General features: G+C 35.6%; 1 protein-coding gene across 1 annotated transcript in view; it reads right to left on the reverse strand.

The window, feature by feature from the left end:
• Positions 1–15245, reverse strand: part of TRIP11 (thyroid hormone receptor interactor 11) — a 63821-nt gene that overhangs the window by 43810 nt on the left and 4766 nt on the right. The window contains exons 3-7 of the mRNA XM_007454706.1: positions 10102–10212; positions 6853–7131; positions 4699–4767; positions 2649–2814; positions 656–1021 (exon numbers count right to left, since the gene is read on the reverse strand). Coding sequence (XP_007454768.1) covers positions 656–1021; positions 2649–2814; positions 4699–4767; positions 6853–7131; positions 10102–10212 — 991 coding nt within the window. The remainder of the gene's footprint in view (positions 1–655; positions 1022–2648; positions 2815–4698; positions 4768–6852; positions 7132–10101; positions 10213–15245) is intronic.

A 15245-nucleotide genomic window follows, 5' to 3' on the forward strand; every position in this document is an offset into this window, starting at 1 on the left:
AGGAATGAGTTCATAAAGTGAGAGTTCATATTGTGAGAAGAGGACAGAGTGAAAAATAAAATGCATCTTTTCAGTGGAAGAGCTCCCATTATGTTTTCCTGGCATAAATAAATACTGGTGTTAGGCCTATTCCATTCAATATTTATTTTTTGTAAGCTAACACTGGTACAGTAACTAAATATCATCTTGAGCATAGTAAGTGGTGGAAGACCTATGGCTCTTATTCTTCTTAGGTCTGCTTAGGTACAGATCATTTTGAAAGGTAATATAGACTTTTGAAGAAGATAGGCTGCATTCTCTAACTGGAGGGTCTGGGCCCTAATGAGTTACAGGAAGTATTTGGTAACCTCCTCGCAACAAATGTTTACATAAACATTTCTCAGAAATCTACATAGCCTCCTAAGTCAATGAGTTCCATGTAACTACTTAAAGGATGAAGAAGGGAGGCTGAAAGGAACCTAGCCAATTCTTAACCCTTTTAGTAGAAATATCCTATTTGTGATCTATTAATTATGGCACTGAATCCAAAGCAAGCAATTCTATTCAAATTCCACATGGTCATTTCCACAGTGTTCAATTATTCAAGTGTTTGTCTCTGAAAACAACTAGTATGAAATGAAACACCAATCAGAAATAAGTTCCAAACATTTTATACCAGACAGTGCTTGTTGCAATCTGAACACTTCTTCTTCTACTGAAGAACCGTGTGGAAGAATTCTTTCCTTTTCTGTCACAGTATCACTTTGCTTCGCAGCATAAGGCTGCAATTTACTACATTCCAGTTTCAAGCTTTCACATTCTTCAAGTAATTGTCTGTTTTCCACACTTAGTCGTTCTTGTTCCTTCTTCAAAACACCTCTGTCATTTTCTGCAGAAGATAATTTTTTATTTACGCCTTTTATTTTATCCTCGAGTTCTTCAATTTTTTTTGTAGACTCTACTTTTTCAGCTTGTAGAACTTGGATAGTTTTTTGCATCTCATGGATTTTAGAGTGATCAGTTACTGCAATTCCTGAGCCACCTAGAACATAAACATAAAATCAGGGACACATCAAATGTCAAGTACCAAGAGACAAATAGCCTGCTATATACAACTAAAGATTTAACAGACTTCAGAACTTGGAAGGCTTAAAAAGAAAAGCTAAAATAACAGTGAGTAAAACTACTCAATAGAATGTCCAAAATCTGGACACTAACACCACCAAATGCTGGTAAGGAGGTGGAGCAACAGGAACTTTCATTCACTGCTGGTGGAAATGCAAAATGATACAGCCAGTTTGGAAGAGTTTAATGATTTCTTTCAAAACTAACAAATATGACACTCTTATCATATGATCCAGCAATCATACTGCTTAATATTTACCCAAAGGAGCAGGAAACAAATCCACACAAAAACCTGAACAAGAATGTTTATAGCAGCTTTATTCATAATCGCCAAAACTTGGAAACAACTGAGATGTCCTTCAGGAGGTGAATGCATAAAAAAACTGTGGCACATCCAAACAATGGAATATTATTCAGCGCTTAAAAAGAAATGAGCTATCAAGCCATGAAAAAACATGGAGGAAGTGTACACCTGAAACTTATATAATATTGTACATCAACTACACCTCAATAGGGACTTCCCTGGTGGTCCAGTGGGTAAGACTCCGCGCTCCTAATGCAGGGAGCCCAGGTGCAATCCCTGGTTGGGGAACTAGTTCCCACATGCATGCTGCAACTAAGAAGCCCACATGCCGCAACTAAGGAGTCCACATGCTGCAACAAAGATCCCATGTGTGCAACTAAGCTAAAATAAATAAATATTTTTTAAAAAAACTACACCTCAATAAAAAATAAATTAAAAAAAAAACATGGAGGAAACTTGAATGTATATTACTAAGTGAAAGAAGTCCATCTGAAAAGGCTACATACTATATGGTTCCAACTATATGACAATTTTGGAAAAGGCAAAACAATGAAGATAATAAAAAGATCAGTGGTTTTAAGGGTGGGATAGGGGGAATGAATAGGCAGACCACAGAGGGTTTTTTAGGGCAGTGAAAATACTCTGTATGATATTATGATGATATACATTTGTCCAAATCCATAAAATGTACAACACTAAACGTAAACTCTGAGATAAACATGGACTTTGGGTGACTATGATGTGCCTTGGTAAAAAAATGTACTATTCTGATGAGTGACGTAGATAGTGGGGGAGGCTATGCATGTGGGGGAATGGGGTATAAGGGAGATCTCTGTACCTCCTCAATTTTGTTATAAATTTAAAACTGCTCTAAAAGAATAAATTCTTTTTTTAAAAAAAAAGTTAAATTACCGTAATACACAAAGCATTTTTAAATAAATAGTTAAGGAAAGATATTACTTGAATCAAATACTAAAAAGCCTTTGTATCTGAGTTTGAAATAAAGTAAAAACACACCAAACAATGCAAAGAAATCTCTGTATTATAACTATTTACCACAAATGTAAAAGGACTTTTCCATTTTTGCAGAATCTTGACAATAGTGGTGCCGCTGTAAATTTCTGGCAGATGAGCAGAACCAGTCATTTACTCATTCCTTAGAACTTTGACCAAGTTTACATCAGCTAAGTCTATCATTTAATTATGTCATTTAATACACTAAACTAACAAAATTAATAACCTTCTTGTAACAGATTTTCCAGTTCTTCAATCCGTTCTTCATAGTCACTTAACTCTTCTCGATGCCGACGAGTTATTTCTGTCAATTTCTGTTGATGTGCATTCTGCAATACTGACATTTCATGTTGATGGTTGTCAATTTCCTGACTTCGGTTCTGTTTAAGTTCCTTAAAAAATAAAAACGAAGTTAACCACATTTAAAATAAATGAATTTAACTAAACTATTTCATTGTTGCCCAAAAGTCCATATTATTAAAAATAATTCTCTGAACATGCTCAGGCTGAAAAAATTTAAATACAGGCTCCAAATCTGGACAATTCTAAAAGACCCCACCCTTTTCTTGGGCCTTAAAAGCAGTTTTTCTACTTTTAATGAGGGAACACCAGCAATAAACAACTGAAACAAAATGCAAGCAAAAATATCTTTTTCTCTTTAGTATCTGTGACCATGAACTTCTCCTGCTAATGACATATTCCACCAATATCAGTGCCCACCTTCTGGCCAATCTGTTCCTGTTTCCTATTATACCTATCTTTTTGCTCAGTCTTTCCTTCTCTCACTCTTGATAGGACCCCTAAACTGTCAACCAAGGTGTCTCGCTACCCAAGTTGAGACCACTGTCTCTCTCCTAGGAACCTGGATATTCAGCTGCGTCTTTCAAAGAGGGAAACTGGTTAGACCAGAAGCATTATAATAGCTGTACCCTGGAGAGCCTATCCACTGTGTCCCGCTACCTAGATCTCTGATGCTGGTCTAATTTCTACCCTTCCTGAGGCCAAAATGCTCAATTTTTCCTCCAATCCTGTGGACAGAGTACCTGGCTCCTTCTAATAAACCCTTTTATGCTTTACTTAGCCAGAGACAGTTTTTGTTGCTTGTAGCCAAGAATCTTAATCAATAAATTAGCCTATATTTCCTGAGAAGACAAAGTTATTCTTTAGTCCTACGCACTTACTTATGTGACAGTACTTGACAAGGAAGTTAACATTTAAACCTCAAAAACAATCCTACAAGAGAGGTATTATGATATCTACTTCACTGATGATAAACAGAAGCTTGTAAAGGTTAAGTAACTCGCCCAAAGCAGCACAGCTGGTAACTAGTACAGCCAGGATTCAAAGCCAGGTCTGAATGAGGAACCCATCCACACTGGTATTGTAATAAAAATAAAACCAAAAACCAAAAAAATTCTATACATGACAATAATTTACATACTAAAAACAATTCACTGCCGTGCTAAGTATATGTAACTGAGACTTCTCTGGAAGGAAATAATTGACACAAACTAGCAAAATTCCACCATGAAGGGAAAATAATAGTTTACAATAAATAATATTAACATTGGATTTTGTCAGTATCCTTTAACCCTAACCCTTGAAATTTCAGTAACCCTAGAATTGTTTTAATAAAGACTATTTTACGAGGTACAATAGAAGATAGAAACTTATGAAATATAACCTACCTAAAAAATAAATATTCAAAACCAAATGATTTTGGAAAGAGAGATATTATTATATGCTTAAGGTGCCATAAAAAATGGAGAAGATATAAAAACAGCAAAAAAAGTGAATATCATAATCTATAAAATACTTTTATAACTGAGCCTTTTATTAATTTAGGCTTATACTTTTTTTAAAATTTATTTATTTAATTTATTTATTTTTGGCTGTCTTGGGTCTTTGTTGCTGCACGTGGGCTTTCTCTAGTTGCAGCGAGCGGGGGCTACTCTTTGTTGAGGTGCTTGGGCTTCTCACTGCAGTGGCTTCTCTTGTTGCAGAGCACGGGCTCTAGGCGCATGGGCTTCAGTAGTTGTGGCTCGAGGGCTCTAGAGCGCAGGCTCAGTAGTTGTGGCACACGGGCTTAGTTGCTCTGTGGCATCTTCCGAACCAGGAAGATCTTTCGATCTTCCCGAACCAGGGCCTGAACCTGTGTCCCCTGCATTGGCAGGCGGATTCCTAACCACTGCACCACCAGGGAAGCCCCTAGGCTTATACTTTTAAGAAGCAAATTTTAGATGTATAACAGCCATTGTTCCAACAATCCACCTTACCTTAATGATATTTTGTAGTTTGTAGATTTCACTTTGATCAGAGCTATCTGATCCTTGTGCTTTAGAAGTCTAGATCAGAAAAACACAATTAGAAAATAATTGTACTGATTTTCTTATAAAAGAGAAAGTCAGTGAGCTATTTGTAATGAGGTGGATAGACCCAGAATCTGTCATACAGAGTGAAGTAAGTCAGAAAGAGAAAGACAAATACCGTATGCTAACACATATATATGGAATTTAAGAAAAAAAAATGTCATGAAGAACCTAGGGGTAAGACAGGAATAAAGACACAGACCTACTAGAGAATGGACTTGAGGATATGGGGAGGGGGAAGGGTAAGCTGTGACAAAGCGAGAGAGTGGCATGGACATATATACACTACCAAACGTAAAACAGATAGACAGTGGGAAGCAGCCGCATAGCACAGGGCATAGCACAGGGAGATCAGCTCGGTGGTTTGTGACCACCTAGAGGGGTGGGATAGGGAGGGTGGGAGGGAGGGAGACACAAGAGGGAAGAGATATGGGAACATATGTATATGTATAACTGATTCACTTTGTTATAAAGCAGAAACTAACACACCATGGTAAAGCAATTATACTCCAATAAAGATGTAAAAAAAAAAAGAGAGAAAGTCAGAAACTAACTTTATTAGAAGATACATTTTTTTAAAAAGGGGCATTTGCACAGGGAATACAGCCAATATTTTATAATAACTTTAAACAGAGTGTAATCTATAAAAATACTGAATCACTGTGTTGTACACCTGAAACTATTATAAATCAACTATACTTCAATTAACGAAAATTTAAAAAACGAATAAGAGGGCCTCCCTGGTGGCGCGGTGGTTGAGAGTCCGCCTGCCGATGCAGGGGACGCGGGTTCGTGCCCCGGTCTTTCCTGAGCTAAAAGATACAGATAATAAATGTTAATAATAGCAGCAGACAAAACATTTTTTTGTTGCTTGTTTTTCAGATTCGACAGTATTAGTAAAAAAAAAAAAAAAAAAAAAAACGAATAAGAAAAAATGGGGGGCATTTATTTCCCAGACAAATTCTTATTAAAGAATGCCAAGCACCTTTTAAAGAACCTAGTCCAATAGTGACTAATACACAATAAATACAAGATACCATTCAAGAATTTGTTAACTAATTAGGGAAGACAATACTTTTACAAAATAAGAAGGAAAACACCACAGAATATTTTTCTTGGCTCAACAAAAAAGGAGATCTTTTTTTTTTTTTTTTTTTTTTTTTTTTTTTCAGCGGCCATGACTCACAGGCCCAGTCGCTCTGCGGCATGTGGGATCTTCCCGGACCGGGGCACGAACCCGCGTGCCCTGCTTCGGCAGACGGACTCTCAACCACTGCGCCACCAGGGAAGCGCCACCAGGGAAGCCCAGGAGATCATTTTAATTGGGAGGATTTCTCCTTTACACAACAAGATTACACTCACAAAAAGATAGAAAATAATCTCTTTACTTATGTACTTTATTTTTCTCCACACTGATGGAATAAAGTCTATATGAACAATGTTCCAGTTTATTTCAGGTCTCGTGTATATTGGCAACCTCAGTAATACATAAAATCTGATAAAGAAGACAAAAAAGGGATCCTTGGAAGAAAGTTTACAGCCCCAAATAGGAAGGACTTAATTCCTATTCCAATGTGTGAGAAACAACACATAATAGTTTATGTGTTTTATAATACCAATTATCAGATTTTTCATTTTACATATAATTAATGCAAAGAAGAACCTCAGACAACATCTAAGCAAGTAGTTTCAAATCTGGTGTCTTGGTTCCACCAGAGCAGTCTCAGGGACTCCAGGGGAAGAGGTGCTGATTCAACCACAGCAAACTCCATTTTTGTCTCCTTTAAGTGCTGGACTTGTAGCTTTTAATTTTATGTTAAAGCATGGTTCTCTTGCTTTAAATTTTTTGGAAATTTCTTCCAAATATTGTACCCTTGGGGAAACTGAGGCCGAGAGAGAAAGATGACCTGACTAAAACCATTTAAAAAGTCACTGGCTGAATCAGAATACAGGTTTCTGATTTCCTAGTCCAGGGTTCTTTCTGATACCAAAACTTCTACACATAGCATCGTTACTTTTACTCACTCACAGTTTTCAAAAACTCATGAAAATTCTACCTACCTGAGCAATATGCCTCCAATGGCCAACTTCAGACTCAAGTCTTGAAACTTCATTTGACAATCTGTTTATTTCTCGTTGTGATGAAATGATGTCACCAAAATCCATGTCATCATCGTGGAATGATGAAGCATGATGACTTAAACCATAACCGAATGAAGGAGATGCAGCAGTTGCTGGTACACCACCAGCTCCTGAAATCACTGACTGAGCAGCTGACTGCAGCTTCAGCAACTGATCCTGCAGCGCAATCTGTCTTGCTTTAAGATGGCTGATTTCTACCTATATTTATAATCCATATTTTAGAGAAGGTACTTCAAAATAACCATATTGACCCTTTTATACATTCACAATGTTAAAAGTTATAATAGTTTAAGATTACCCAACGACAGTACTCTATCAACTGAATCCAGGTTGTCTATAACACCCCAACATAACATTTTTATTTCAAAACCATGATTACCATAGAGCGTAGATAATGTTCCGATTAATATGAGCAACAGAATTCCACTCATACATTAACTAAAGCAATAAAATGCTCAGTTAAACATCAGTTTACCATCTTCTACATATCAGGTAGTATAGTATATGCAATTTCTTAGGGTTCTGTTTGTGATTATCAAGCCTCAAGAGATGAGAAAATAAAAGCTGCAACAGTCTATGCACTGTAAGCTTCCTTAGAACACCTGTTGGAAGAGTCTTTTGTAACTGATTATGTATGGCTGGATTTAGGCTTAAAATACACCACGAATCAGGTAACTTTGTACTGGTCTACACAACACAGCTAGAAGGAAGCTTTGATTTATTAATCCGATCTTCACAGTAAGCCTGTGATTAATAGCCCATTAGTCTTAGAAGGAAATCATGCACTGAAAGAGGCCTTGGCTTTAGCCTTGGCAAAGAAAGGCCAGTGAAAATCTGACTCTACTCAGGGAGACAACAGTATAAAAACCATGAAACCCCGAGTAGAGTTTTGACTGAAGGCTTGCAATACAAAGTCAATGTCCAAAAGAAGTTATAAATATAGGTCTTACCATAATGCCACATCCATTCCAAGTAAAAGATTACTCAAAACATAAAAGCAAGCTAGAGAAAACTGAAATAAGCTTTCTGTAAAATACTCAAGCTAGTCCAAAAGACAACCTGCCACAACGGATGAAAATTTGATACTGAGAAGACAGTCAGCAAGTAACAACAGTATTTCTAATGTCAAGCAATTAGACAAACAAAAACCAAATACAATTATGTTAAATGTCATAGTAAACAGACATTTCTTCGTATCAGAGCCCCTTCTCTAATGGAGATTTATAATAATGTACAAATTTTATTTTCCCATAAATGATATGAGGCAAATTGCATCTTTGGGCAATATGAACATCACAACGAGGGCAACAAATAGATTCAGAAAATAGCAGATCTAAAGTATATATTATCTTTCATTCTAGTAAAAAGTACTGAAATCAACAATTCTTTTCGAATGTAGCTATAATGCAAAGAAAGTTCTCATTATACAACAGACATTTATATCAAGTTGTAGAGTTAAAAAGTACAAACTCTACTAACAAAGACATATTCCTAAACTTGAATTCTTAACTTGCCCTCTAATATCCATAGTTAAGTAGAAAATAAAATGCCAGATTATTCCACAGCAGTTTTTTCAACTAGGATGTAAGCATCAGAATCAGCTATGGGGTTTTTGAAAAATACCAATACCAGAGCCCCTTCCCAGAACACTGAATCAGAATCTCCTAGAGGACCTAACAATGTGTATTTTTTATGATTCAGCTGTAAACCCCTGGGTGATTCAGCTACTGCTCTACTGGAGTATCTGTAAATCAGTGCTGCTCAAAGTGTGGTCTGTGGACCAATGCCACGTTTGCTACCAGTCCATGACAAGGTAAGTAAAAAAACTGAAAGAGTAAGGCTTAAAGACTTTTAAAGCAAGTTGACAGGGGCTTCCCAGGTGACGCAGTGGTTAAGAATCCACCTGCCAAGGCAGGAGACACGGGCTCGAGCCCTGTGAGCCACAACTACTGAAGCCCATGCACCTAGAACCCGTACTCCCAACAAGAGAAGCCACTGCAATGAGAAGCTCGTGCACGTCAACAAAGAGGAGCCCCCGCTTGCCGCAAGCAGAGAAAAGCCCACATGCAGCAGACCCAACGCAGCCAAAAATAAACAAATAAATAAATTTAAAGAAAAATAAAGCAAGTTGACAGAGTAATTTTACATCTTTTGAATCTTTACCAAAAAAAAGTGGGCTTTTAACTTTAATTTGAACTTGTAACTGTGCTTTTTTACATTCATTTTATTTTTGTAGTAATTCATTTTTATTGTATTTTATGAAATCAATTCCAAACAGATTGGAAATTTAAGTTCTTCTTTAAATGTTTATATTTATCTTCAATGTGGTTTATTTTTCATCTTAGTATGTCACTAAAAGAACTTGAAATCAATGCATCTATATTTTAAAAACCCAAATATAAAGTGATGGTAGAAATGAACATTTAATCAACAAACTGAAGAACACCCCAGTGATCTGGATAATTAAACAAGAAATTCTGTGGCTCAATTCCACAGAATCATTTACTGAATTCCACTTACGTACTAAACACTAAAGAGAATTCAACGACAGAATGAAACATTAGGGACATAGTCTATTATTTTAAGGATTTGTAGTAACATTGGTTAAATTATATAATATTATCAAAACTGCAAAGGAAAGATAAGCTACCTCCAAAATAACCATTTCTATCAAACTAAAGGGGGAAAAAATTATAGAACAGTGTAAGTCAACTATAAAATACCTAATATTCTGTTTTTCCATGGAAAATCAAGTAAACACTAATAAGCATATGTTAACACTTGTAGTTAAAATCATTTTTTTAAAAAGAAATGTTATTAACAATCACAATGATTTAAAACAAATTTAGGTAAACAGATGAGAAATAAGTTTCATAAAATCAGAAATTATAAGCAACAAATCCCTGAAGATATTGTACACAAAGACTTCTCTTCTTTTGGAAAGTAGAAATTAAACTCCACAAAGGTTAGTTTATGTAATATAAACGTAAAAGCTTTCAGAGTTCTTGTTAAATTAGTGATATCATACTGAGTTGGAAATTACTCATTTCAACACCCTTTTGATATTTTCATGGATCTAAACAGAGCTTGATTTATATTATAACTCTTAGAAACCACCTTAAATACATTACAGGGAAGTACACATGAAGTAACTGGAATAACCTTTACCTCTTTCTGTTGCAGTTGATTTCGATAACTCATAGACTGCTGCTTTATTTGAAGCTCTGATGCTTCATGCTTCTCTTCCAGATCAGTACAAAGTTTTTTGAGTCTCTCATTCTAGAAGCAATGAAAAAAGTGTTTTCAACAAAAAGACTAAAAGTAAAACATGTTAGTAATAGTTATGTGCAGGGCATTATGAAAAACATATTGCTTCATGCACAAAAAAGATGTACTATAGTAGGTCTCAGAATTCTGATCTTTAAACCACAATTTCAATTGAAGTTACAAGTGCAATAAGCATGTTTATAGAGATTATGCATAATTCTGAACCAAAGTTTTTTAAAAATCTTGATCAGTTTGATTTTCTGCTAAGAAAAACTCACTGATCAGTGTTTCCCCCATCTTTGTACACCCAGTGTCTAGCATACAGTAGGCAATAAATGTCTGGTAAATGAATGACCTAGAGTACATGCTTAAACTTTTGTTTTCTCCCTGAACAGTAGAAGTTTTTTAAAGAAACCTTTTTTTAAAAAGACTTATGGCTGAAGTATAGGTAGGAGGCCAAAAACTGACATTACTTGTCTGACTGAACCCTAGGCTCCTGAGTGAGGCACCTCTGAAAAATCCATTTTAAAAACCACTAATAGAACTCAGTTTGGAAAACTACAGTTAGAAGTACAAAAAATACTCTAAACATAATTCAATGAATCTAGACATCACAGTCTTTTAAGATGCTGGAAAAAATTACTTAAATTTTATGTACCTAAGTATTAAATTATGTTAACCTAATATCATCCTTTGACATTTGAATGAATAAGGGTATAATGGAGCAAGAGAAACGGACACTAAAACTTTCTGCAAAAAGGAATTTACAAATTATTACAGATAATAATGTACTAAGAATTCTACTAATGTATCTGCAAGCAGAGTTTAACAATGATAACTGAGAATAAGGAGATTGATGGTGGGAAAGAAAGCTCCCGCTAGAAGGTGAAGACTTTTTCACTTTGAGGATGTCATCTGTTTTCTTCTTAGATTCTAGGAATTTCTTACATCAACAGATGTGAAAATTATGATCCAGGGAGATTAAATGAATTCCCAGAGAAAATCAATGGTGTAAAATAAAGGAAAAATTATCACACACACAAACCCTAGTTTTGGGAGTCTATCTCCAGAAATCTAACAACCTTGGTTATCTTGCAGAAATATGAATAAGAAACAGGACCAATGGTCACTCAACTAATTACCTTCTAATGTACTGGCTGCATCTGCACGATTTTCTGTGAGCTGTTCACATGAAAATACCATACATAACTGAAGCAAGAGAATATACTAAAGTCAAAACCTAGTCATAAAGTCCACTCTAGACTTTTTCACATAAAAATACCTAAGGCTATTTGTTTAACTCTGATGAATAACTAGAACTGGAAAACTTTCAATTTGGCCAATAACTAATTGGTTGTCTTTCCTCATCTCCCTAGTCATGTAAGAGTCAGGGATAAAGCATATGAAGGACAGATTCTCTTCATGTGGCTGACCCAAAACATGCCAGGAGTTGTCCGTGGTCATATTTTCTATTATATGAAATATGAAGCAGAGGGGGCTGGTCTGAAAGGAAAAAAGAATAAACACACACAAAGAACAGAGAGGAATAAAAATGAGAGAGATGGATTCCTGATGGCATCCAGTTCCGGTTGAAGCCCTTTCCTAAAGACTGGCTAAAATTTATGCCTTGGAATCCATGAGATACTCATATCCTTAAATTATTCTATTGTGCTTAACCCTTGTTATATCATCAAGGTCTACTGGAACCAATTTTAGTTTGTGAGTTTCTTTTTTGAGTAGTATTAAGGACTGATATTTAAAACATTTATTCTTTCTTAGCAGTCTTCCAACAAACAAAGGGAAAATACACTTTAAAAAAAAAGATTAAAACTCATTCTATCTTGCAATTACCATAAGGGTACACTGGGCCCTTTTACAATATAAATCTAAGAATAATCACGAGGTCACAATAATCTTGTTTTTTCTGTATCTTGAAACGTTTTGCTATTTTATCATCCTAAGAATTAATCATTAATCATCAATTATTTACAACTATTTTAAAAAAAGACTTAAGAAAACAGAAGAACTGATGGAATCACCTAGAAGAATGATGCAACAGTGAAATAACCAGTTTTCTGACTGCATTACCCAAAGTACTGCATCATCTTTTAAAAAGGAAAAAGCCAATCTGGAGACACCATCTTTGCAGTGGTTTTTTGTTTGTTTGTTTTGGGGGAGTTTTTTTTTTTTTTCACTTTCATTGAACACAATTGAAAATTCAGAATTTTCACTTTTCAACAGAGAAGAAAACTGACAGGAAAATATTCCACAACTAGACAACTGAGAAGATAAATGCAAAGAGACAGAAAACAGCATTAGACTCTAGAGTCTAATGGTTATGGTGAAAATGAATGTAGGAGCAAAATCTCAGACAAGTCTTCGAATAACAAGTCTATTGAATAACAATATCCTAGATGAATTTCTCAAACTCAAGAACTGAGGAGTGAACAACATATTTCTAAGAACAAAAAGGAAATATGGTGTTCTCATAAAGTTAGTCTTTCTATAAGAAAAGATTTTATCTCACAATATTTTGTGACAAAAACCTGAACCATTCATGCCACTTTACTAAATGGATATGTAACAGTATTCTTTCATTATATATGATATCTGTACACCAGCATTTACTTGATACAGTCCCTACATAAACAAATGCTGAAGGCAGGTGTATACACAGGTGACTAGGAGGAAACAGATGACATAAAAATGAAAAAACTCAGTGGACTGATCACTCTAATTGGTATTTATAAATCTAAGAATAAAAATGCTTTGTAATTATGGAGCAAACAGCCATGCCTTTAACAAAATCATAAGCCGTCAAAGTTTTCGTAAGTATTGGTTTTAATGACACAAGTCAGGAAGAAGAACCAGAAGTAATAATAGGTTAAAATCTATTAGAGATGTAATTGAAATCTGGAATCAGTATTTACAAGATACATTCCAGTTCACAAAAAGAGTTAATAAGCAGTTAACTGCATTCAAAGAACATTGCCTATTCTGAGCATATATGCTTTCAAAAGCAGAAACACATGGAGTAAAAGTCTGAATTTGCTATATATAAGTTCTTATTAAAATTTGTAATAAAGTTTTTCACTATCGCTTTATTCTTACTTCTGTAAATTTTTTATAAAATAACTTAAAACAAAAAAATTAAAAGTACATTGGATTGAGATGGTAAATGTGAAGACTTTTTCTTGGCACAGATGGTTAAATTAGCTTAGCTTGGTTGCCATTAGTTGCAACTGAGGAAACTTAACTAATTAAGTCAATTTCAAATATTAACATCTGTAAGCAAATCTAATTTCCTCTAGAAAACATACTGCCCTCTGTCTATACTAAAACTTTCTAAATAAATAGAATTTTCTATTGTAATCTCCTAGTGGTTTCAATCATATGTTCACTTTCTCCTATTGCAGTCACATAAGGCATTACCTTTATGAAGTGCTTATGTGCTGAAAAAAGGCAAGAATCATGTATAGTCAAAATCACCTTAAAAAATAAAGTCCTTGGGACTTCCCTGGTGGCGCAGTGGTTGAGAGTCCGCCTGCCGATGCGGCGGACGCGGGTTCGTGCCCTGGTCTGGGAGGATCCCGCGTGCCGCGGGGCGGCTGGGCCCGTGGGCCATGGCCGCTGGGCCTGTGCGTCCGGAGCCTGTGCTCCGCGGCGGGAGAGGCCACAGCGGTGAGAGGCCCGCGTACCACAAAAAAATAAAAAATAAAAAAAAAATAAAGTCCTTGGAAAGTCCAACAGTCTGTTTTCCTCTAGCATTGGGTTGGCCAAAAAGTTTGTTCGGGAACCCAAACAAACTTTTTGGCCAACCCAGTATCTGAGTAGCTCACGGTACTCTGAATAAGCACCAAGCAAGGAAGTTGGCTTTCACTTGGGGATGTGTTACACCAAAAATAAATATTTTTGAACACTAGAACCATACTTGCCACAGTCCAAAGATAAAATTAGGAGAGAGACTAGAGTTGAAATCAACAGAGGGACAGAAGATTTCTATCTCTCTTCTCAACCTCAATACAGAGCAGTCATTCATTAAGCAGGTTAACCCCATTTGCTTCCCCCCCTCCCCCAAATGTATACTGGCAAATTTAGCTTAGTTAATACCATTACACACACCTCTGCCATCTAATTTTCCTGGTGGGCCCATCCTGAGTGCTTTCTCAAGGATTTCTTTAGGGACTACAGGGACTATGTCCTATCTCAGCCTTACAAAGAAAGAAGCTATTACATTAATCTGTCACTGAAGTATCTACTAATTAGGTAATTACAGCTAAGGTCTCCTAAGTGCCACCAAATTGCCATCTTCTACTGAGGCAGAATACTTCAATAGTCCCTCTTGAGAGATCCCTCTACTTTCAAATTCCACAATCTGACCTTGATAATCTAGACAAGAGCTCAGTAATGCTTGTTGTCAGAAAGTATTTTCTTATATTTAAATTCCATTTTCTCTTTTATGGGCTTAGCAAGGGAAAACATGCTTACCACAGTCCTCTAAGAATACTCTTTGCTGAAATACTATTAAGTGTTCCCTCGCTGTTCTTATCCAAAGGCTAAATAGTTGGGTGTCTTTAGTACTTTACAACAGATCCCACTTTAAAACCTTTCATTTTCTTTACAGCTTTCCTTTGAACCCTTTCCAAGTTTTCCTCATCCCTATTAAGTACAATGTCCAGAGCTAGTTACCATGAGGCACTGACTAATGAAATGAAAAAAATGGTAAAATTAATTTGCTATTCCTATATTCTACATTCTCTGTATACAAATATCACACTTTTTTAATGTTAGGGGATTAAAAAGCTCTAGATTTAACAGAATTGCATTCTTCACATTATACTTAAATAAATGTACTACTGCAGTTTAGTATACTAATAAAACATAGTAAATCCTTGATAATGATAAACTTGCCAATGTTATTTTCTAAATTTGGCAGATTTCCTTCTTCCAGCATTCAGATAGCAAAGTGCAGTAACATGTAACTATATTCTTCATCAAAGGAAGATGACAGAGCTTAAAAAAAAAAACTAAGATAAAGGGAAAGA

The sequence above is a fragment of the Lipotes vexillifer genome, unplaced genomic scaffold (assembly GCF_000442215.2).
Source record: "Lipotes vexillifer unplaced genomic scaffold, Lipotes_vexillifer_v1.1 scaffold1126, whole genome shotgun sequence".
Taxonomy (NCBI): Eukaryota; Metazoa; Chordata; class Mammalia; order Artiodactyla; family Lipotidae; genus Lipotes; species Lipotes vexillifer.